Source organism: Bacillus rossius, chromosome 7, assembly GCF_032445375.1.
Source record: "Bacillus rossius redtenbacheri isolate Brsri chromosome 7, Brsri_v3, whole genome shotgun sequence".
Taxonomy (NCBI): Eukaryota; Metazoa; Arthropoda; class Insecta; order Phasmatodea; family Bacillidae; genus Bacillus; species Bacillus rossius.
The window spans coordinates 7,953,542-7,979,376 of record NC_086335.1 but is presented as its reverse complement, the minus strand read 5'-3'; the positions used below and the strand labels follow the sequence as shown (position 1 = coordinate 7,979,376).

At 36.1% G+C, this 25,835-nt stretch overlaps 1 protein-coding gene across 2 annotated transcripts in view; it reads right to left on the bottom strand.

Annotated features, from left to right (window-relative positions):
- LOC134533669 (protein Peter pan) overlaps positions 1-25,835 on the bottom strand; it is a 66,337-nt gene that overhangs the window by 2,889 nt on the left and 37,613 nt on the right. For both annotated transcript variants that reach the window (XM_063371213.1, XM_063371215.1), the window contains exons 6-7: positions 9,351-9,460; positions 9,022-9,233 (exon numbers count right to left, since the gene is read on the bottom strand). In XM_063371213.1, coding sequence (XP_063227283.1) covers positions 9,022-9,233; positions 9,351-9,460 — 322 coding nt within the window. The remainder of the gene's footprint in view (positions 1-9,021; positions 9,234-9,350; positions 9,461-25,835) is intronic.

Genomic DNA, 25,835 nt, shown 5'->3' with positions numbered 1-25,835 from the left:
TTTGAACTTATTATATGCTTGTGAGGCCACACACAAAAAATTATTTTTTCCTAAAATAGGCAAGCAATTTGAAAAATTAAATTTGGGACATTTGATATGGATTGACCCCACAGTACTTTACTAAGCATGCAGTTGTAATAAAATAATTCAGTTTATTTTTAATGCTTTCTGATGATACTATAAAATAATTCCGTTACAGGCTCTGGTGACTTACCCCATGTTCCTACATTGCGTAGCACATGTGTGCATAACTAAAAAAAATTAAGGATACTGTTCAGATTGACACATTGTGTATTGTGTGATGAAACAACCATAAAGGAGTGTGTTTATTGTACTTCTCAAAGTTTTGCCACTTCATAAGGATGATACATTGTAAGTGGCAGGGGCAAAATTCTTGCCATAGAATTTGTCAACAGAAGAAAAAAAAAATCATCTTAAATTCCTAATAGATGCTTCAGTATTAAACCCAACCCAATATAAACTTGCTGTAAATCATGGCTAATCACAGTGTAATACCTAAACAAGTACTTAATTATTCTCAACGAGTCTGTCAAACTGACAGGTGGTGATTCACCTACACTGCTACGGAGTATTTCAAGCAAATTAATGCTGATGAGGTTGCAGCTACACAGCGTGAGACCAAGTTTGTTGTGAAATATTGCAAACCAACAGCAGAATTGCTGAAAACTTTGGAAGGTTCACCATATCCCTATAAACACAAACTACATGCCAAGCTTTTAGATCTGAAGAATAGGTTCAAGTTGGTAAGTGACCAAAATTTTCAGAGTAGAAACTTTCAAATTGCTGAGTTCTATAGCATGCCTCAAAACAGCTGTGTACTAGCTATGAATTGCCTAGCTGGGCCAATTTGGAATGTGACAACCACATACACTAATACAGGTTTTCATTTTAAGTGAACAATGTTTCATCGAAATAGCTGCATTAGTTTTCAAGTGACAAGCATAAAATAATTGCAGACAATGAATCACACATTCAGACACATAATTCATCTGATTTTTCTTTTCAGAAAAATGTTTTTACTCCTTGGTTTCATCCCTGAACACTAACCCCAAAGTATTTTGGGAAAATTATAAAAATCAAAGAGGATGAATAGCTCCTTGTAAATTTATCTTGTACAATATTTAGACTTATGTCCAATGTCATACACCAATCGTGGACGGATATGATTTTAATCTCTAAAAAAAAACCATTTCAGTGACCTCTCACGCAGAGAAAAATTTGAATTACCCTATTTTTTAACTGTTTGTAGTGCAAATAAATTGTGCAATAACTGAATTGAATCAAAAACTATATCATATGATTTTAAATAATTGTCCAGTTTCCTGAAAGAAAAATAGCAGACTTAGAAATCAACTCAAACGTTTCCAGACTTTTGTCATTTGGTTCCAGAATCAAAACAACTTAACTCACTCCATTTTGATAAGACTTAAAAACTGTAATACTAATTATTACAAAATTTTACATCTAATGATGTGAAGAAATGATAAACTTGGTTTTAGGAAGGCTAACTCCATCTCCAAATTGACTTAAGCAGTAAGAGATAAAACTTAACATGCATAATCTGCATTAAATACATTTTTTTAAAAATGTTTCTGAAATTACACCCTAAGAGACTAAACAGGAGGTAAGTTTGAATTTATAAAAGCTAAGTTTTGTCGTGTAGGGATGTAAGGGAACGAACAAATTAATTGTCGGAGTGGGCGCCACCACGTGATGTGGGCACGTGGACCCGGCGGATACTCCCTTCAGGGCGTGACGTGACCCGTGTAGGGCTAGGCCCGGTTCCATTAGCACGTGATATCGCTCCAGTGGGCTCTTCAGGCGTCCCACATGCCTCGAGGTTCAGGAGCAGGGACACGTGGTCACTCGACTAAAAATCACACGTTCGGCGTACTCCTTTTATTTCAGCAACGTTACAACACGTCTCCAATCGCGCTACACCTACATACACTATGAAACTGTTAAAACGCCAACGGCGAGAGAGAATAAGTTTACAGGCTGACCAGGTCACCTCGTGGCCTGGCCTCGTTAGTTTAGGATGCGGTTCGTGATTAAATGTTCGAATTGAACTTAAATATTTATTAAAACGAGTCGGCCACACGGGGTAGGCCTCGCAGATACAAAAAAGGTTTAAGAATGATAAAAAGTCCAGCGGATGTTAAAAGATCAGTTGATTAAGAAACATGTGAAGTTGCGCAGTGCTCACCAAGCATCTTACCTCGGGTGACGAACGGAAGCGACTCTAGAGGCCAGGGCAGCATGGCAGCCGGAAAGCACTGGATTTACCGTTAGTCTCTCCTGTTATTTATTACTACATATTTTAACTAAAACAAATACACTAAAAATTCTATAATAAAATCATACCAAAGTTTCGTTAATTATTTAAGTTGAGTATTGATTATTTTAATTATGATTCAAACTAGTTGCGGGTAGTTCCATTGCCTGCAGAGCCCTGTGAAGCATGTGTACTTGGGAAAATGCATCGTCAACCATACAGAAGGAGTTTAAACCGTGCTACTGAAATTGGAGAAGTTGTTCATGCAGATGTATGTGGGTTTATGGAAACAGTATCACTAGGAGGCGCTAAGTATTTTTTATTAATTAAAGATGATTTCTCTAATTACCGCCAAGTTTACTTTCCTAAAACCAAGAGTGAGGTACCAGGATGCATTAAAAATTACCTGATGAGAATAGAAAAAGAAACTGGTAAAAAAGTAAATGTCCTAAGAACGGATAATGGATTGGAGTTTGTGAATAGCCAACTGAAAGAAGTTTTGTTCAAGGAGGGTATCAAACACCAGAGGACAGTACCATACACCCCAGAGCAGAATGGTAGAGCTGAAAGAGAGAACAGAACAATTGTAGAAGCAGCTAGAACATTGATTTATAGTGCGGATTTACCAAAGTTATTGTGGGCTGAAGCAGTCAATACGGCTGTCTATGTGTTAAATCACACAGGAGCGAGTTCAACTGACAGTAAGACTCCATACGAAGTTTGGTCTCGAAAAAGCACAAATATGAATCGGTTTAGAGTGTTTGGTTCAAAAGTAATGGTACACATACCTCAGCAAAAAAGAAAGAAATGGGACAAGAAAGCTGAAGAAGGTATCATGGTTGGATACAGCGATACAACCAAAGGTTACAGAGTTTGGTTTCCGGGAAGAAACAAAGTTGAGATACATTGCGAAATAATATTTAATGAAGGAGAATTGTACAACACATCATCGATGCATGTGGTCCAGGAAGAATTTGAGAAGATCCAGGAGTTTATCGAGAAGAACGAAGCAGAAGATATTGGACACTTGGAAGGTGAAAACGGATTTGACTCGACTAATGAAGAGAACACGATTAGAGCTGATGGAGCAGATGGAGCTTTCAGTGAGTCAGATTTGGAAACAGATGAAGGTGATGAGTGTAGCAGACCAGATTGTACACGACCACAAGATGAAGTTATTGATTGGGTTCAATGTGATAATTGCAAAAAATGGTATCACATGCAATGTGTCAGTTTAGACACAAATAATTTCAACAAAAATATTGATTACGAGTGCATCGAATGCACGAAACCGGAGCAAAATCTTCTATTAAGCCAGGAACCTATATGCTTTCAAGAAGCAATACAACACAAGGACCAAGTAAACTGGAGGAAAGCTATGGAAGAGGAAATGGAAGCTCTTAGAAAGAATAATACATGGACCTTAGTTGATCGACCTAAGGAAGCTAACATTTTAAATAATAGATGGGTTTACAGGTTGAAGCATAAACCAGACGGTCAAGTTTTGCGGTACAAGGCGAGATTAGTGGTAAAAGGATATCAGCAGAGAGCTGGGGTTGACTATGAGGAAACGTTCAGTCCAGTTGTCAAATACGATTCAGTGAGAGTAATGCTATCGCTGGCAGCAGCTCATGATATGCCCATCGAACAGTATGATGTAAAAACAGCATTTTTACATGGAGACTTGGAGGAAAAAGTGTACATGACGCAACCAGAAGGATTCGATGATGGCAGCGAGAAAGTATGTAAATTGAATAAAAGTTTGTATGGCCTAAAGCAAGCCCCGAGATGTTGGAACAAAAAGTTCACAAACTGTCTCAAGAAGTTCGGCTTGGAACCAATTGAAGCTGATCCGTGCATGTTCAAATCACCGGGAGACATTAACGAATGTGTAATCCTATCAATTTATGTGGATGATGGATTGGTTATATCAAAGAAGAAGAACAAGGTAAAGAAACTTCTTAACTGCTTGAAGAAAGAAGTTGAGATCATAGTGTCGCCCCCGGGCATGTTCTTGGGGATGAATTTGACTAGGTTAGCTGACGGATCGATAATAGCAGATCAAGAGCTATATATAAGAAAGATACTTGACAGGTTCAACATGACAGATGCAAATCCCGTCAGTATACCAACTGACAATCACCAGGACTTGAATCAAACAGCCAATGCAGAAAGTCAAAAACTGTCACTAAATGTTCCCTACAGAGAGGCTGTGGGCAGTCTATTGATTTTATCACTGATCACATGTCCTGATATATCACTTGCTGTAAGTAGTGTAAGTCTACATTGCTCGAATCCACAGAAAGTACACTGGCAGGCGGTGAAGAGGATATTCAAATATCTTAAGGGAACAGCTGCATACGGGATTAAATTTCATGGACAGATGACTGATATAATAATTACAGGTTACTCAGATGCCGATTTCGCAGGAGATACCAAGACCAGGAAGTCCACAACAGGGTATCTGCTGAAGATTGGAGATACACCAGTGATATGGGGAACCAAGAAGCAGAGATCTGTTGCGCTGTCTACAGCAGAAGCAGAATTTGTAGCAGCCTGTCATGCTACCACGAATTTAGTTTGGTTAAATAAACTAGTAACACAACTAGTTGGACATAGAATTGAAAGTCCAACTTTAAATGTGGACAATCAGAGTGCAATTGCCTGGATCAAGAATGGCAATTTTGAAGCAAGGTCAAAACACATTGACATTAAGTACAAGTTCATACTGGAGAAGTTCAAAAACAAGGAACTAGACCTGAAGTATGTACATTCAGAAGATCAGGAAGCAGATGTATTCACAAAACCACTACCGAAGAGGAGGTTCGAGAAGTTGAGAGAAGCTATTACCGTTGTCCAGAATGTTGCGAAAATTGTTTGAATATGTTTATTCAAAGTAATATTGTTAAAGGCAGAACCTAAAGTGGGAGTGTTGGAATTGATTAGTTTCTGCCATATCATAGATTAATTGTTGTTTGGTTGCAAATAGGCAGCACATTATTTGTTCCTGCATACTGTCATGCATATTATATTCTCTATGGAAGTTGTTATCTTTTTTTTGCTAGATTGTTGTATCAAGAGAATATAATAAATGACCACGCAAATTACCTAAATGGATTATATATTATTTCTAACACATTTCAGAACCACCGGTAAGTTATAACAACAGGTTATGGGCCCAGGTGGATGGCTGTAAGTGTTGAAATATAGGGTTAAATAATATTGCTGTAAAGTTGTATGTGAAACCAAGTTTCAAGATTGGCCAGCCAGCGTGCGAAAGTGCAATTGTCTTGAAAAATGGAGAGTGTTCATGAAGCAACTAGAGTAATAAAATTGCGTGGATTAGAAAATTGGGCGTTATGGAAGTTTCATGTAAGAATTGCCCTCATGGCTAAAGACGTTTGGAGAGTAACAGTTGATGATCATCAGAAGCCACAGGAACCAAACAAAACTGCAGACGCTCAATTGACATCAGATAAACTGGAAAATTACAAGCTTCAGTTAAAACAGTGGGAGCAGCATGAAGCGACAGCTCAGTTTCTGATTACATCGAGTCTAACAGAAGAGGTCATGCTGCATATAATCAACTGTGAAAATGCCAAGCAGATGTGGGATCGCCTTCATGAAGTCTTCGACAGCAAGACAGAGACAGGGATTCACATGCTAAACCAACAGTGGTACACAATGAAGAAGGACAGTGCTGACAACATTACGATACATGTATCCAAGGTGCAAGACCTTGCACATAGACTGAGAGCACTGGGTGAGAATGTTTCAGACAATCAGGTAATCACTAAAATTCTTTTAACGCTACCGTCAAATTTCAGTCACTTCGTCACAGCTTGGGAGTCGACAGCGAAAGTTGACCGGACTTTGCCAAATCTGGTAGCAAGATTGGTCATGGAAGAGACACGAATGGGTATCCACGAGGCAGCTGACTTAGGAGAAGCATTGGCCGCTAAAGAGCAGCGTAAGAAACACAAGTAGTATCCGGTACGTAAAGGATGTTGTAATTACTGTGGAATAGAAGGTCACTGGGAACGTGATTGTCGAATTAAGAAGAGAGACTCTGTCCAGAACGCGAATTCTAAATCATCAACGAAGGAAATGGCCGGAGGAGCCCTCATCGACGTCATGTTATTGTCAGAATCAAATTCAAATATCATGACAGAAAGCTGGTGTCTTGACTCAGGAGCCACAAGTCATATGAGTGGAAACAAAGAATTGTTCACAGAACTGGTATGGCTAAACAACAAAATACCTATTAAGCTAGGAGACGGGAAAACGATTGATGCAGTTGCGAGAGGGTTCATCAACATTCAAGCATATAATGGATCACATTGGGTGGATAAGCACTTAGAGCAGGTACTGTATGTTCCAAAATTAAAATTCAATCTGCTTTCCTTGAGTGCAGTTTTAGATAAGGGTTATGACATGGCTACAGACAAAAACAGTTGTAAATTTATGCATAATGGTAGTACTGTCGCAGTGGGAGAACGAGTAGATCAGCTGTATATAATGAAATTCAAGCCAGTTATCCAGAGAAACCAGAAAGCATTCCCAGTAGTGGGAGCAAGCAAATCAACAAGTATACAGCAGTGGCATGAAAGGCTAGTGCATCAAAACTATGATCATGTTTACAAAATACTCAAGATGAAGGACATTCCAATATCAGGAGTAAGAGAGCCCTGTGAAGCATGTGTACTTGGGAAAATGCATCGTCAACCATACAGAAGGAGTTTAAACCGTGCTACTGAAATTGGAGAAGTTGTTCATGCAGATGTATGTGGGTTTATGGAAACAGAATCACTAGGAGGCGCTAAGTATTTTTTATTAATTAAAGATGATTTCTCTAATTACCGCCAAGTTTACTTTCTTAAAACCAAGAGTGAGGTACCAGGATGCATTAAAAATTACCTGATGAGAATAGAAAAGGAAACTGGTAAAAAAGTAAATGTCCTAAGAACGGATAATGGATTGGAGTTTGTGAATAGCCAACTGAAAGAAGTTTTGTTCAAGGAGGGTATCAAACACCAGAGGACAGTACCATACACCCCAGAGCAGAATGGTAGAGCTGAAAGAGAGAACAGAACAATTGTAGAAGCAGCTAGAACATTGATTTATAGTGCGGATTTACCAAAGTTATTGTGGGCTGAAGCAGTCAATACGGCTGTCTATGTGTTAAATCACACAGGAGCGAGTTCAACTGACAGTAAGACTCCATACGAAGTTTGGTCTCGAAAAAGCACAAATATGAATCGGTTTAGAGTGTTTGGTTCAAAAGTAATGGTACACATACCTCAGCAAAAAAGAAAGAAATGGGACAAGAAAGCTGAAGAAGGTATCATGGTTGGATACAGCGATACAACCAAAGGTTACAGAGTTTGGTTTCCGGGAAGAAACAAAGTTGAGATACATTGCGAAATAATATTTAATGAAGGAGAATTGTACAACACATCATCGATGCATGTGGTCCAGGAAGAATTTGAGAAGATCCAGGAGTTTATCGAGAAGAACGAAGCAGAAGATATTGGACACTTGGAAGGTGAAAACGGATTTGACTCGACTAATGAAGAGAACACGATTAGAGCTGATGGAGCAGATGGAGCTTTCAGTGAGTCAGATTTGGAAACAGATGAAGGTGATGAGTGTAGCAGACCAGATTGTACACGACCACAAGATGAAGTTATTGATTGGGTTCAATGTGATAATTGCAAAAAATGGTATCACATGCAATGTGTCAGTTTAGACACAAATAATTTCAACAAAAATATTGATTACGAGTGCATCGAATGCACGAAACCGGAGCAAAATCTTCTATTAAGCCAGGAACCTATATGCTTTCAAGAAGCAATACAACACAAGGACCAAGTAAACTGGAGGAAAGCTATGGAAGAGGAAATGGAAGCTCTTAGAAAGAATAATACATGGACCTTAGTGGAAGCGTGCTGGGCCCATAACCTGTTGTTATAACTTACCGGTGGTTCTGAAATGTGTTAGAAATAATATATAATCCATTTAGGTAATTTGCGTGGTCATTTATTATATTCTCTTGATACAACAATCTAGCAAAAAGGTAACAACTTCCATAGAGAATATAATATGCATGACAGTATGCAGGAACAAATAATGTGCTGCCTATTTGCAACCAAACAACAATTAATCTATGATATGGCAGAAACTAATCAATTCCAACACCCTCTCTGTCTCTTCATATGCTACAGACAGTGTTATATAAAACTGTTGATTTGTATATGTAATTAGTCAACACTAAAATAACAATGTTTTGTTTTTACCACAAAGAAACTGAAAATGGACTTTGCGTGATTGGTTAAAAGTATGCCTTCATATATATATATATATATATATATATATATATATATATATATATATATATATATATATATATATATATATATATATAGAGAGAGAGAGAGAGAGAGAGAGAGAGAGAGAGAGAGAGAGCTATATGGTAATGAAGGTTTCAAACAAACTGCATGTAAAAAATTTCATTTTTGGGTTGGGGTCTGGAGGTTGGAGATGCATCAAAAATGGTTCAAATTCCAAAACCAAATGTTTTAGCGGGAACCATGAAGGGGCATAGAATCTAGAGTAGAGTAGAGTAGGCCTACATAGTCTGTAAACAATGAAATACACACTAAGCAAGTTTCACTGACAGAATAGTTATTATAAAAGGATACACTCCAAATAGTATATATAATTACCTTTATCTGGTTCCTCTCCAACTTCTTTTCTATACCATTCCACATCATCATCCTCCTCCTCTTCCACGTCTTCTGTTTTCGCTACGGTCTCCATCTCTTCCTTCTTTGGCAGCTTCATCCCCTCCAGGGACTTCTGCTTGTGTTCCTCTTTCATCAGCTCCTTCTTCTTCCTATTTTCTTCTTGGACTTTTCTTCGTTTTTCTTTCAGTTTGCTAAATCAACAAAGATAGTCTTTTTACTGCATAACCAAACAAGATTTAAAAAATTATAATGAACAAAATTATAATAGAAACATAATTAGTATTGTCAAGTTTAGAAAAAATACTAACCGTTTTTGTTCTCGTTTCTTCTGTATTGCCAGCTTTTCTTCCTCAGTCAGGTGGAACAGCTCATGGAAGAGCACTTCTCCAGCGAGCAAACCATCTTCCACTTTAATCAGCTATAAGCAACATAACATCCATTATGAATTTATTTAAAACAGAGGCCCTTTTATTTATTACATAACTATAAAAGAACCAAATATGTATATTAAAACGTGAGAAAGTGTACAAATTATAAATTTTTATATTAAAATAGATACAGAAAACACTGAGAAATTAATAGGTTGAATTTACATTATTACAAACAACTATGGCAAGAAACCTTAATAAATAAAATTGATATCACAATTTAAAATCTGCATTTACAGTATTTAAAACAGTGTGTTGAATCAGTTACCATTGTGGAAATCAACAAATTCCATTTAATCAAATTCAGAATCTAATGGTTTGAGAACTCAAGCTGGTGGATTCTTCTTTTTTCCTTATAGCAAAAACAGAAAATTGTTTGTATCATATTATTTTAACAGGAGTACTAAATCAAACTGTCAATAACTTTTTGCAATGTTTTCGTCCAATTCATCGACAATTTTCACACCAACCAAAGTATTGGGCCAATTCAATGCCAGTTTTATTCAATTAATATGGATTCCAACAATACCTAATCTATATATAAAAATGTTATGTTGGTTTGTGTACGCTTCAAAAACTCAAATAGTTCTGCACCGATCGATCTGAAATTTTACCATTATATACAACCCGCATCAAGGATTGTTTTTATCTACTTTTCACGTCAGCAACATACCCGCGACCGCGAAAAAGTAACTGCTGAACTATTACCCCATGAATGAATTATAGTTACTATAGGTAATAGGACAACTATTATTATTATGTTTATACGGGCACCACACTTTAACATTACTATATTAATCATAAATATTTCCACTGCTATAAGTGGTTTTCAATTGCGGCTTATGCCCAAAGTTACCCATTTCCAATATTAATAGTTTGACACACATAAGGTGATTTACACTGAGAAACTAGGTTGCTTACCCAAAACTCATATGAAATCACATAAAATATAAGTTATCTATATAGTTATGTTGGGCACAAACGAAATCAAAAGTTCATTTATGATAAATAATAATACTTAAAGTGAATTAAAAATCAACTAACTCAGTTACCTCGGATCACACAAGAATCTTTAAATCGAGACTACTAGGTGAAAGTTAAGCTAATTATGTTGTGCCATAATGAAAACCAGAGGCATTAACAGGAACAATAAGTTACTAGGCCGAAACAGTTAATAGAAGGGGCTCACTGAACACAAAACTTCAGGCCTAAATACATTAAACTTTAGTACCTTATATTTCCGTAGATAAAGGTAGCCCCGGTAATCAAACATTACCGTAACATTCGCCCTGGCTCAGGGGCGCAACAGTTCACTTATTCAGTGAAATATCAGCTAAAAATATAGGTGAATTTCACGTCGGAAATGTCCAACGTGGCCACACACACCAGCCACAAAAATGGCACCAAACAAAACTTCCTTCTTCATTGTTCTCTCCAAAATTATATCGTCAAATTTTTTTAACAATGCCTTAATTTTCCATTTTTAAAAGGTCCGCCGATCCATAGACAAATCACCTTCTCTTAATCAGATATCTTTGCCCAACATTAAAACATAGAGAAATAGCTACTGCTCTGAGCAATAAACTCTAGAGATTATTACAATTGAAAGACATATAAACAAACACTGAAAAATATTTAAACTAAAGTTTCAGTGTTCTGAGATAATTAGTATTATCACACTGCGCCATTTTATTAATGTGTTTTCTCACCAATAAAAACAAAAAAACACACATTTTCTTTTATGGAAACATTTCTCCATGCCAAAGAATTTCTCTTAGCAATGGAAAAAACTACGTCAAGTAAAGCGAGCGGGAAATGGCTATATACAATGAGAATGCTTTTATTGTGAGGTGCAATAATGAAAAAATGACTAAGCGTACCGGTATGGGACTAATTATACAATATGAATGAGGTACTTTAGTGTGATCGTGTCTCGATTGTGCTGCGCCGTTATCCAAATCGTAAGTAGAGGTTATGTTTTGTATGGGTCTATCACCACTTGATGTGGGACTGCATGTAGATGGTTCTAGGCTATTCATATTTTGAACTCCTTAGACCCTATACTTTTTTTTAAATTTTTAATTTAATTAATATGTTCTACGGAATTTTTAAACTCTCTTTATCTGCCAGGGATACCACCACACATACTTAAATTGAAAATAGGTGTGCCAATTATCCTCTTGCGGAATATTAATCAGCCAAAACTCGGCAACGGCACGCTACTTTCGGTTAAGAAATTAACGAATACCGTAGTGGAAGCAACGATTTTAACGGGGCCTTTCAAAGGTGAAGATGTCCTCATTCCTCGAATACCTATGATCCCGACCGATACACAATTTCAATTTAAAAGATTACAATTCCTAATTCGATTGGCATTTGCAATCACAATCAATAAAGCTCAAGGTCAATCTTTAGAATTGTGTGGTTTAGATTTAGATGCGGATTGCTTTTCACATGGACAACTGTATGTTGCGTGTTCCCGAGTCGGAAAACCAGATAGTCTTTATATCTACGCATACAGTAGAAAAACAAAAAATATTGTATATCCACAAGTATTGCAAAATTAAACTTATATGAAATGTATTCTTTGTTTTGTTTCTCATTTCTCAACTATTCAATCACAATGTGCCACAGCGAAGCGTGGCAGGGTACAGCTAGTTACAAATATATTTAATAAATCATGCTGTTTAATTTAGTGCATTAATATAGTTTAGTTACTGCACTTCATTAAATAAAGTAACCTGTTGTTTTCAAATTATTAGCTACAAAAGCCCGTCTACCGATGACGGACGCCACCTATTTACGGCCGCCCCATCCGTCAGTTTCCGGACGTGTCGCGCCTGTCATTGACGAGGCAACTGCTGTCGACCGTCCATCTACGGACATGTCCGACCCGGCTAACTACAGATGCCTCTCTGCGGCAACAGGGAGACCGTCTCCCACCAGTTACATGTCCTTATTCAGGGGCAGCTGTCCGGGTGTGTCAAGGCCTTGCACTGGTAACTGTCTCGACACTCACGCTCTGGTGGTGAAACCCTTGGAAGGGACTCGGCCGCCTCGTGGCGAGGCGGCCACCGAGACCCTGCGAGTGTCTCGGCTCCTCGTCGCTCCTTCCCGGGGGAGAGGGGCCGGCATCGGGGAAGCAACGTTACAGCGGTGTTTCACTATATTATAGACATGCAACATTACCTAGTTAGTTTTATTTACATGTACGTATTGTGTTTATATGTTTTAAGGATAAAACACAATGATTTTGGTGTACTGTCACACAGAAACAGCACTGGAACTGAAACACGCCAGTTTTTGTATTTTGGGTCTCTCTTACGTAGTTGAAATGATATTGCTTTATCTTTAAAAGCTGTATATTATTGTTTGAAACTATAAATGAATAAACATAATTTCAAATTACGCATGTGAAATAACAACCAGGTTTTGTATTCAATGTATAAATCATTAGTTCCAAAAGCATTATTTTAAATTATTTTAATGAGGGAATCTGAATTTTAGAAAATAATAGACCAGTTCAAAACTAAACAAAAATTTTTATTTGTATTTAATTATGACAGCTATCTTTAGAACATAAAAAAAAATTAAAAATTCTACAAAACTTAATTGCTCTTTCTTTATATAAAATATTTAAATAAAAAACTAAAAAAAAAGCACACAATCTATATCTGAAAAAAATTATTACAAAATGTCTAACTTATTCCAACTCAACTTGCTACAAATAAAAACAAATTAAAAAGTATTAAAAAAAAAAAACAAAAAAAAAACATGAGTTTTTTAGTGCTCGCCTGTAGGAAAATATACTTTACGTAATATAAATGTGTGAATAACACTCAACTATAATGTCACACCATTTAACTTTACATGCCTCCCATTGCACTTCGTATGACAAATACGACACCGCATAATGGGAGATACATGTTTATGTAGTTTATCGTCAGTTGGCTGGCTGACTTGCCCGCCTGCGCGTGACCTTCAACTCATGTCGCGTATCTTTTCAAACCATCCTTTACTAACAGTGAAACCAATAATTATGTCCGGATGATTACATTTTAATTTTTCAAAAATTAAAGTGCTTATTCGCGTATTAACACCTGGTTCACATCAATCCCGTCAGGCCAAAGATTATTTATTTTTATTGCAACATTCATTTAACAGCATCAGACTTATATAAACTTATGGTAAGAGTTCTTATTTTGTACGATTGTGCGCACAGTTGACTTACTTAAAACTAAAGTGCAACCAACATAAGCATGGCCTTCATGACATTCTGCACACCGTAATACTTCTAGTTTTGACTCAAATTCTTGAACACGATGCATTATGATTATGAGTGATCAGCTCGTACAGTTATCTGCAGCTGAATAGGCAGACACTGCTTTTGTTTGACTGAATTCCTTGCCACTGGCTCGACTGAGTTCACGGCCCGGTTTGTGGCCAGGCGACAACAGTACGGCACGGCGGCATAGTAAAAACATTTGGTCCTTTACATTCCATAACCACAATTTAACTTGCCACAGCTGATGTTTGTACAACAGCCGATAGCGTAGACAGACCTGTGCGTGCATCTCTTCCCCCTTGTTAGGCTAACTGTATCCCACGGCACATCTGTTGTTTACAGAAGTTGAAACAGACTTCGTGGCGTCGTGCTCGACAATTTTTTTTGCCTGCCGAGATTTCGCGCTAACTGAAATTTACAGACCTGCTATTCAAAACTGGGGCAGTAATATTCACATCATGCTAAATAAATCTGCACAATCTGAAGACGTGCTAAGTGAGGGATAGGTGTACAGACAAGTAGCTTCCATGCTGTCACTGTCTCTGCCCTGCTGCTGAGTCACTGCCTATCTTAACATGATCTACTATATACTATTTATTACATAAAAGTAAATATAAAGTAAAAGAAGCTTAGCTAATTTTAAAGTGTACATGATATTTGTTACTTGTAATAACAAAATTAATATAATTATTCTAACTATTGCATTGATGATTTACCACTAACATGCAACCTTATGGCAATGTAACATTTTCTTCTTCCTTTTATCAAATAACATCAATTACCCATGAAATTTATTTTATATTTTAGTACTTTTCATCTTCTTTCAAATAAGACCTTTTCAGCCTCATAGGACCAGCATCATTGCTACAAGCTTGGAATACCAAAATTACCTTACTTTTCTAGGTTTTTAAGAACTGAATTGACAAATTTCCCTGACCTTTCAGACAAACAATCCTGCGGCACCATGTGATGCTTTTTCTGCAGGAAAAGAAGGTTGCATATGCCGTCCAAATGCCCCATTTTCATATTAAAACATAAGCATACCAAAATTAATTAATAATTACTCGATCAAATCTCTTTTCTCAGAAGAAAACACTAGCAAAGGACTTCAACAACACCTATATTATGTTTTTACTCAGTATAATCAACCTATTGAATGAATTATTAGTAATTCTGAAGGAAAGCCACTTTTCAGGAAATGTTATTACCGTTGAATTTTTACTCCCTGACACAATTTCCAATCATTCAAGTTGTTTACCAGTACGTAATTTACCACTCTTGAGTGTTAAAGTTAGCTCTTATATACATATTACAATTAGTATAATATCATAATACCTTCTTTCATCGCATAATCGTCGCACGGGCGTAATCGACGCACCCATATTTTAGGGCATCAAAATTTGGATAAAAAAAACCTCTCACGTAAACGTCGCATAATTTTTTTGGTCCTGCTATTAGATGCCGAGCACTTTGTGTGGGTATCTTTTCCGTATAAAATGATGTATTTTAAAGTAGAAATCTAATATTTATTCAGAAATTACCGCGTACTTATTTAAATAATGGAAATACAAAGCTGTCTGATGTGTAAATTTTCTTTTAAAGAACGTTATAACCTTCATTGTTCGTCTGCATCGCCGCAGTGTACCGCTTACAAAAATGTAGCCAGCGCTCGTTGCAATCGTTACTGTTTGGTTATGTTTCTTCCCATATAGAGCGCGCACACGTAGTCGAATATCGATATCTCGCCGATTGCATACAACGCGCGCGCTTTATACGGAACCAAGTTAACTAAATTTGATATTCCGCTCACTCGTGGTGTTTTATATGGTAGTTACGAGTTCGTTCGGCTTGCATTTGGATCGCAGATTTTGTTTTTCTATTTTGAAGTTGAAGAAAGGTTTTTGTTGCATGACTTATTAAATTAAATTGTTTGTCGTGCTCTTTTATACTTCACTTTGTAAATAAACGTACTTTCTTATCTAACAAAACAAATTTTTTTCTGCATAATCGTCGCGCCCCTACTATTCAAACTTGATTTTAGAATAAAATGTGCGACGATTATGCGAGAAAACACGTTATCAGATAGAATAGGTTGGCTGCATTAAAAATATTTTCAAACAGCGAAGATGACTGGTTGGACTAGGTTAGCTACATTAAAAATACTGTTACAGCTTTTTTCATTAATTACCATATTTGTTACATTGAGGCAGTATAGGTAAATCAGATTAAGTATATAAATAATAGTATTAACAATAAACTCTGCTGTAACGGTGGATCTTTAAGTTTCACAAGGATAGGAGGAATGAACAGAAACAAGGTGTGATTCCGTCTGAATATAATTACTCCATATTTATTTAAGGAAACTTATAACAGATATTAAAACCTGTTAAAATACAATTTAAATTACATAATTAAAGAGCTCTCATATATATTAAAAAATCTGGGCCGGCCCTAAATTAGATTATAAAAGGTTTCATTAAAAATACATAAACCAGTAAAAAAATACAAATATGTTAAAACTATTCCAGTTTATATTCTTAAAGTCTAGAACGGATGTTTTATATGATTAATTTTTTCGAACGTAGAAATTTAAAGAATGTTCCAAACAAGGTTTATAAATACTGTAGCACCGGAGGTCGGTGGTTCGCTGCCCGGAGATCAGTGTTCAACATGGTGCCAGGGCGCCTGTTTGTTGAAGAGGAAGAGAGTGAAAATGCTAATTCTGCATCCGGCTCTTGGACCCTGTCTGTGAACAGTCAGAATCAAACATGATCCGAACTAGTACACAGACAGTTAGCAAACTGGGCAGAAAATGCCCGCAAAAGATAAGGGGAGGTTGGGGAATGTCGCTGATAGCAACTCACCAGACAGGGAAGTTGGCTTCTAGTTTCTGATGCGTCGCCAATCCAGATCTGGAGCTCGCGAAAACGCGGGAGGCTCGAACGTTTCCATCATATCAAAAAAAAAAAATTTAAAATAAATAACTAGTATGCTGAGTACTGTACAGACGGACTAACTACTTAAAGAAATTTACAGGGATAGCATCCCTTGTCTAATCGACTACATTGTCGGTTGCGGCCGGGATGGAAGTCTAGTAGTGCGGTTCGTCGATCACCCGATAATCACAAAACAGTCCGTCTGGAATCGCGACGCGAAGTGTCCGCGGAGGAGCCGCGTCTCATAATTAAAAGTAATGCTCAATCCAAAGTTTTGGTGGGGGGGGGGGGGGGGGGGGGGGCGGCTAGGGCATCCGGACTGAAAGGTTTCGAAGTTCCCCAAGTGGGAATCACAAAAAATTCTGACTTCGATATCTCGAAGTTGGTGGCACTGGCCGATTTTAGCGCTACCTGTTGAGGGGTGTCTGAAACAAAAAAGGATCGACTCGCCCGAGACGTTGGCTACAGCCTGGAGCTAATGGCGCAGTAGGTGCTGCTCTCTGGCGGCCTACAGGGGAAGGTAGCTGGGAGGTAAGCAAAGTCGCCACCAGATGTCGCGGGCATCAGCTCCATGAGCTGGCAACAAAAGAACTTACTATTTCGGCCACTAGATGTCGTGTGTGGTCCATCTTTGCACATATTTTTACTATGGCAAATTGTCCTTGAAGTCGGCTAATGCCTGGCGGGGTTCACGTCACAGCAATGATCATGGGCTAAATTCTGAGAACCGAAGGGAGCTGAGAGGGGTGGGGGTGCAAACAGGCTGGGAACGAGCATCCTAACGTGACTTTCGAGGAGAGAACCTAAGACTTATGCGTGACGGGAAGAGCTGTTGTAAGCTCGTCTCTGAGAAATGGTAACAACTCGTCCAGAGCTGCTGTATGCAATTTTAGTCATGCAGGGAAATAATGTTACAGGCCCCGGACGTGACTGTAAGCGGGAGAAATGTCAAACAGGCTGCTAACGTCTTCATTAGACTAGCAAAAGATCAGATTGGCCCCTGAGAAAAGGTGCCTCGGGCTACGGCAGAAAAGTTTAACTACGTAGAGTACACCAGCCTAACAAAGTGTAAATCACCCTTTTGTAACCAAAACATATAGAAAATAAAAATTCCAATAATAATTTAAAATTATAATAACAATTTAAAAAAAAAACGTGCCGAAGTACCTAATTTCCGGCACAATACTTAGAATGCATTTGAAAGATTAGTTATGAATAGAAACCCCGAAAAAAGGTGAAGCGCGAAATTCACGAAATAACACGAAAATTTGATACTTTAAGACCATATTTCACAATTTTTTTATTTTTCTATGTAAAAGAGTTATGAATGGATACTTTAAATCTGTAGTCGTTTTTTGTTTAAGAACCATAATTTTCAATATATTTCACTTCTAAGTTGATAATTTAGGGTTTATGTGTACCGTTTTTTTTAATTAACTATCCATTTTTTCCCTACTAAATTGTATTTGATGTGATCTGTACCATCTGCACAACAAAATTAGATATTATGAAAGCGATAAAGCAAGTTGCTGAATGTGTGTTGTAGTCTTAAAGGATGCTTGAATAAGCACAAATATTTGGGTAAATATCACCATTTATCTCTCGACGGAAAATTTTCAGATTTTGTTAATCGATAGTTTGAAACTTAATCTGTGAAATAAAATCTGTTTCGAATTTCTTAGTAATTTGTAGCTCCCAAAAAACATCCAGTTTTGCAACACTGTTTTTGTTATATGTCAGTTGCCTACAACACTCTTCTCTTGGACTGTACAGTAGTTGTGCCTGTGTTGCACGCACCCCACTGGCACCCCCTGCCGTCAGGCCACGCGGAATTCTTTCCCCACCCCCCTCGCTTTCTGACCTTGAAAATTAGTTGCACACAATAAACACTTGTCAAGGTTCAAGGGACAGAGTGAGCATTTCTAGTAGGAAGAAGTAAAGTGAAGTTTGTGGAAATAAATGAAATAAATTTATAAATTTATTTTATGTATTAAATTTTATTTTCGATTTTTTTTAATATAAAAATATTAGTGGGTAAACTAATTTCGGGCAAACCTCGGGCTTCTCGCCCACGGAAACGAAACAAAAACGCGAAAGCTGCGAACGAGATGTGAAGGAAAAGAAAAAAAAAATAATATTGACAATGATCTGAGTTTAATCAAAATAGAATAATACCTATTTAATTATACGTGAAACAATAAATTTTAATAGTTGATGTAATACATTTCTGTATTATGTCCTTGAGTTTTTTCGAAATAAGAATTTGAAATCCTATGATAAAGTTAATGTCTTCCATGATGCGAATTGGATTTAAAAAATGTAAAATTAAACGCATATTTTTTTTTTTTAAATTTGAGTATTGCACTGTGTTGCTTCAAACTTGGAGCTTCCCCATATGGATTTAAAAAACTTACAGTTGGTTTTACTTTGTTGTTTATTACAATTATGCATGTTGAGTTTTATATTTAATGAATGCAATTTTATAACAGTTCTGAAGCTGGCTATCATTGTGTAATCGCTTATAGTGCAAGAGGTAGCGGGTTCAGTGGCGGATCCAGGATTTTAGTTTGGGGGGGGGGGGGCTTGACCCAGCTGAGGGCAATGTTAAGTTAACTATTTGACACCCATAAGTTAGTGTGACATATTTCCCCCTACCCTGAACTATTTAGATGTGATTACAATTTTATATATATATATTTATATATATATATATATATATATATATATATATATATATATATATATATATATATATATATATATCTGTATGTTTAACTAAACTTACAGAAACACCACAGATCTTATTCTTGTTAACGGGAACTGAAGCAAATTTAATTTTAAATATTTTAGCAATTACTTTGACACATCAAACAAATGGTTTCAAAATTTATAAACACCAATTTAAGCATAAATTGTTATTTATTTACTGTACAAAAGGATAAATATTTATTAGAACATCCAAAATGTACAAACAATACACCTGAATAATAATTCATGTGTGTGTAGATCACACTGATTAAGTGTTGCCAACATTCATTTCAATATTTTTAAAAACATTTCTTAGTCCTCATTAGTTTTAACAAGAATTTTTTAGAAATTATGTGAGTCCGGTTAAGTTAAATCGTGCAGCATATCATTTTAAAAATCCAAGACTACTAAGTTACAAATGACTTGATTAACTAGTGATTTTATTTTGTAGAACAGATAATTATCTTAAATGACAAAGTCTACTTTCACTACAAAAAAATTGGTTGTCTGTAAAGTCGGTTTACGGACGATAGTTAAACGTGACGTCATAACAAAACATTGATGAAATGACTGCATACTTTTATGAATAAAATTGAATCACAACTAAATCAACAACTTTCCAACAACTTAACTAACTCTTCAGAACTGCTATAATGTAATTTAATTATTTACTCTCTCTAATGTAGCTGTAACGCAATGAGTAAATTACCTTGTCCATAGGTCATGGGCGTCGCAAGGATATATTTTTTGCGGGGGACTGCAATTGATTTAGTTGTTGAGGAATATCCATCCCTTGGAAATAAGCGGGGGGTCCGGGGGTTCTCCCCCGGGAAATTTAGGGGTTTGAAGGTGCAAAAAGGTGGTTTTTAGGCATTTTTCTTTCCTAAATATTCTAATTTTAGTTGGTTGCAATATCTAATTTATTTTTTATAAAAAATATTTTCAGAGAACAAATTTGTAAAACACACTGCTCACATTACCACGATTGGACTAAATGCACCATGCGCAACATATGGGTTATATCACAGAAATGATATTTTTAATATAACTACGAAGCTAAACATATTATTGGAGGGGACGAAATTGAAGACTTTTATTATTGGGGGGGATGTGTCCCCCCCCGTCCCGCCCGGTTGCGACGCCCATGGGTAATTAACATATAGAATAAAATATAAAAAAATACATACTATTATCTGGACTCCAAAATTAAACAGGATTTATTACTAAACTTAAAAATAAAATTAAACAATGTTGCTTATACTGTCGTGTCATCTAATAAAATAAAACAAATAATAAATTAGGTGTGGGATTACGTTGGACACAAAAAATACAAGAGTTCAGATAGTATAAAGAATTTAAAAGAAAATAGATGCTAGCTCATGATCAGTCGGTTCGCAAGAGATCTTTAATCAAAAGACTTCTGAGTGTATGTTGTGTGATTAGAAATTGTGCCGTAAATAATGAATACTTAGACTTAAAACGTTGTTCACAAAAATATAAATAAATAATTATTTATGACTGTTTATGTCCCGAAGCAACAACAGTTAACACGAAAAATTAGTGATAATATTCGCAGTATGCTAGCATAGCATCCTCTCAGGATTTAGCATACCACATAGCCATACTTGAATTGCCGCTGTCTTCATGAATTACTATTACGACCCCAGTAAAAACAATTGTAACAGAACTTCGCTGAAGTTCTGAGGCGTAATTATTCACAGTATTTGCGAATCTGCGACGTAAGATATTCCTTACATCCCGCGTCGAAAAGGCCCAACGCGGAACCACACACAAGCCACAATATGGCACACCAGACAGAATACTCAATAATTCAGCTAACAAAATAATAACGTCACTAGGAACAATGTTTCAATACAAAGTTCAAAAGTTCCGCCGATTTCCGGGCCAATCATCGGCCTTCAAAAACGTAATCCAATACGATTTTTAGAGGTTATATAAACGAAAAATGTATAAATTGTACATAAATAATTATGCTCACACCAAAGTAAACAAACAGTGAAAAATATAAATAAATGATTTAAATTAAAGTTTCAGTGTTCTGTGGTGCATAGTAATATCACACTAAATTACAGGTTTATTTAAAAATGGCACATAATCATTTAAGGTGTTGAAATAGTAGTCATCAACAGCTTTCCTCGACTAACTGTGTTAATATGAATTTATTTTAAGTACATACATACAGAATAATCAGAAGGATGTATGTACCTACCTGATGAACTTTGAGTCAAGAATGATGTCACTGACATTGTTTCCAGGTAATAGTGTTTCATTTTCGTTCGGTTCGCCCTCTTCCGTAAGAAAAACGAACGAAGATCCCCTTGTTTACGTTTCTCTGTCATTTTTTCAAAATTTGACAAAAGCAAATAAAAGAACACCGCGATAACAGTTAATAATCACTTGAATAGCTCATTCTATTGTGTTGGATCCCAAAAACCATACATGAAGGCCTATGTATCTCGAGTACAAGGCGCGACTGCGGGGCGGGCCTTTTGGAAAGAGGAGAGCGAAGAGGTGATACCGTGCGCTCTCCCCCTTTCCCACACTCCCTTTCCACATAATCTTTGTTACAGCCGAAGCTCTTATTACAAGCACTATATACATTTCGTTTACGTCTCGCGCGAACCTGTTGGTGCATAATCGTGTGTGCTTTGTGTAGTCATAATGGAAGTGGACCCAGATGCTTTTGGGGGGGGCTTGAGCCCCTTAGCCCCCCCCCCCCCCCCTGGATCCGCTACTGAGCGGGTTCAAATACCGGCCAGATCTAGTTTTCTTGTCGACATATGTTTAAGTTTATAAAGTACGCCCCTCCCATAAGCAATGCAGCTTATAAACCCTAGTAATTAACGTCAGCTGAAACAACTTGATTTAACTTCTGCTAACAACATAGCTACACTTCGCGGGAAATTTTCTTTCTGTTTCTTGGACTCTAACATACGATTAACGAATTTCCAATATTTCTTTCATTATTTTCTGTATATTGTGTGTGACGCTACTCCCCTATTTGTACTGACAAAATAAATTCTGAGACTTTTTAAATAGATTCAAGTGTTTTAACTTAAATAAATATCTTAATGTATTTAGCAAACCTGTGCGTGTTAAATCTCGAGGCCACAAACTTTCCTGAGACCTGTCAACGAAATTCGCTGGGCAAATGGGTGTCGGACCGCATCGTCTTCCCCCCTCCCCCGCCGTATTCAGCTTTTTCCTTGAATCATGTACTTAAAAATGTTTAGCCAGCTTTTCTAACACTGTTTTAGCTACGCCTATGCTTACAGTGGGTGTATTATGCAGTATTTTGAAAACAAGTTGAAACAATTTATATTATTGATGTACTACCATCTGTGATTGTAGCTGTTATTCTGTTGATGTCACCCCAAAATCGGGTTAGTTGTAGGAACATAACAATAATCTCGAAATTATCTTTCTATCTGAGAGTTACAAACAAACATTTATAGGTCATCTTTTTAATAGCTTTTAAGCAGAAAATGTAAGTTAGTAATTTTAAAATTATTTTTTTTCATTCAATCATAGCGTAAATAAAATTATTAATAATATAACAGACTGTATTTAGAAGTATAAAAATACTATAGCATCAAGTTCGTGCTGTGAATACTTTCTTAGTGTCAAGTCATATTACAGTAGAGCACCCCTCAACCGGAATCATCGGGGGGAGGTCTATTCCGGTTATGGGAAAATTCCGGTTAAGTGGAGTTGAGGTAGGGCCGGCCTCCGGGCCGGTTGAATGACCTTCATTCAAGCAAGCTGGCAGGCACGTGTTTCTTATCACTGTGGGTGGGTGCGTGCGTGAGGAAAGAGGAAGAAACAGAGGGGTCAGGGCAGCTATTAGGACTACAGCTGCGGTGTTGTGTTATTCGGTGTTGACGTGCAAGTGATTCACACTTCCGGGAGAGTGTATAGTCACTGCCACGCACAGTTTACATTTCACATACACAAGAATAACACTTCATGCATCTCGTCGACGCAATGCGCGGGAAAGACTGGCTATAATTAGCTCTCTGACAGACGTGTAATTAGCTCTCTGACAGACGTGCGCGCGCGTGCCTAGAAGGCATGTACAGTCAGGCACAAGCAGAAACGCCTCGTTCCAGTGCGGATTTTTTTTTTTTTGAAAATTAGTTCCGGATATCGGGAGTTCCGTTTGTGGGAATCACGGTTGAGGGGTGCTCTACTGTACCAAGTGCTTTTTTTCAATGCGACTCCAAAAAACTTCAACACACAAATTTTCACAACCTAATAATTTTTTTCTCAAAAGTAACACGTATATAGATCGCATACCCATATTTCAAACACATTTTTTAAAGTCATTATTTCACATGTCCATCTTATTCATTGTGGTATAATAATGTCATTAATATTACCAGCCTAACATTATTTGTTTATCCTATTCGGTGTAGTTCGTTGACCTGATTTCATGTACCTGTGCTGCTAACTTTAAAGTATATTGTATAGAAACACTCCTACGTCTCACATAGAACATTTTATGTAAAAAAAAAAAAAAAAAAAAAAAAAAAAAAAAAACTTCTTTTTCGCAGAAACAATATGGAAGAAATAAAAAACATGTCTGGAGTTGAACGGCTAACAAGCAGTGGCAATACGTCTTCTTCGAAAAGTGAATCTCGTGCGTCTTTGTACGACAGAAAGGAAGACAACGATAAATTGTCCATATTTGATGAGGAAAGACTTCCAGATCTATTAGTTGAAAACGTTCCTTCGTGGGCCCATACATTAGCAGGAAACAGAATCGTAGACAGCGGACATTTTATGAAAGAAATGAGAGTAGTCTACGAGCACCCAAACATTTGCACACTAAAACGTTTTGATCAGGTAGTAAACATTAAAATTAACTAAATTTTTTGCTGAATTTGCAGAAAAAAGTTTTTGTAAGTGTTGGAATCTTAGTTATTTAGGTACATATAAATAAAATATCTTAAAATTACTTGCGAAATTTGTAAGGAATCTTTACAGTTTGCTTTCAATGACATACCATTTAAGCTGGAAAGTATTCCAAAGTGTATAAATTTTAATGCGCGTACACTAAAAAATATTGTGTGCTTTTCAAAAACGTGTTTGGAATCTATTTGCTAAAGATTATTTTTGTAATAGTACAAGCTAAACATTTTACATTTGAACACACTTCAATAGAATGCATATAATTCATGTTTCAATGATTCAAAATAAATATGATACTAGAAAAGAACTGTTATGCAGTTTCGCGAAATGTAAATCTCAAAAATAAGTGTGAAGTGTACGAAAGTATGCTTGTCTACAAAAAAATTGTTTTGGCATCTAGTTCCCAATAAAGATATAATGTACTGTGTATCCATTACTTTGAGTTTGTGGGTTCTCACAAATTGAAAATCTTGCGCATCCTGAAATATTAAAAAACTTAAGAATCTTATATGTACTGAAACGTGTATTTTATACTGTTTGCCATAAAATAATTATTCATATGAAAACAATTTAACACTGAGTTTTTATGTTATTTTTGGCTCACAGTAATATAAATATATGTTTAAACCCCTAAAGAATCAAGCTTTTTTTTTTGTAAAAATATCTATCTGGAAATTTTTATGATTAAATGCTTAAATATTCAGTTTTACAAGGAAACTTATGTTTCAATTTTTTTTTCTAAATCGCCGTCACATTTAATCAGTTTTCTGGACTGGCAATAAAAATGCAGTATGTTAAAGTTATATGTACGTGGATTATGTTAAAATAATAGTTTAAAACAACTAAAAAACACGCTATAGAAAATCCAACTAAAAATAAATAAATAAAAAAAATTAATACATTTGAATTAAGAATAGTGTAATTTTTTTTAATAAATATAAATTAAGAATAGTATAAATAAGAAAAAATTGTATTTCATTGTAAAAAAAAGCATGGGGTGCATGGTGTCAATAGTTATAAATATTTTATGGACATACATGAATAGACGGATTATCATTTTGATATCTTTAAAAGCACCCCACGCTTTTTTTTTTACAATAAAATACCTTTGTTTTTCTTATTTACACTATTCTTAATTTATATTTATTAAAAAAATTACACTATTCTTAATTCAAATTTATTAATTTTTTTTATATTTCAAGTTGGATTTTCTATAAAAGCGTGTTTTTTAGTTTCTTTGAACTATAATTTATTTTTCATTTTTTAGTTGGATTTTTTTATTACATCAATTTACTATTAAAGTGAGTTTGACTGGATATTGGTTGCTTTTAATATATATATTCGATATAGTGTGTTGCAAAACTATAATACACAATATTTGCAATATCCTACTATGAAAATCAATTATTTTCAATAAAATCGGGAAGTCATTGATGTTTATTCTAAGTCGGTAACCTATCCGAG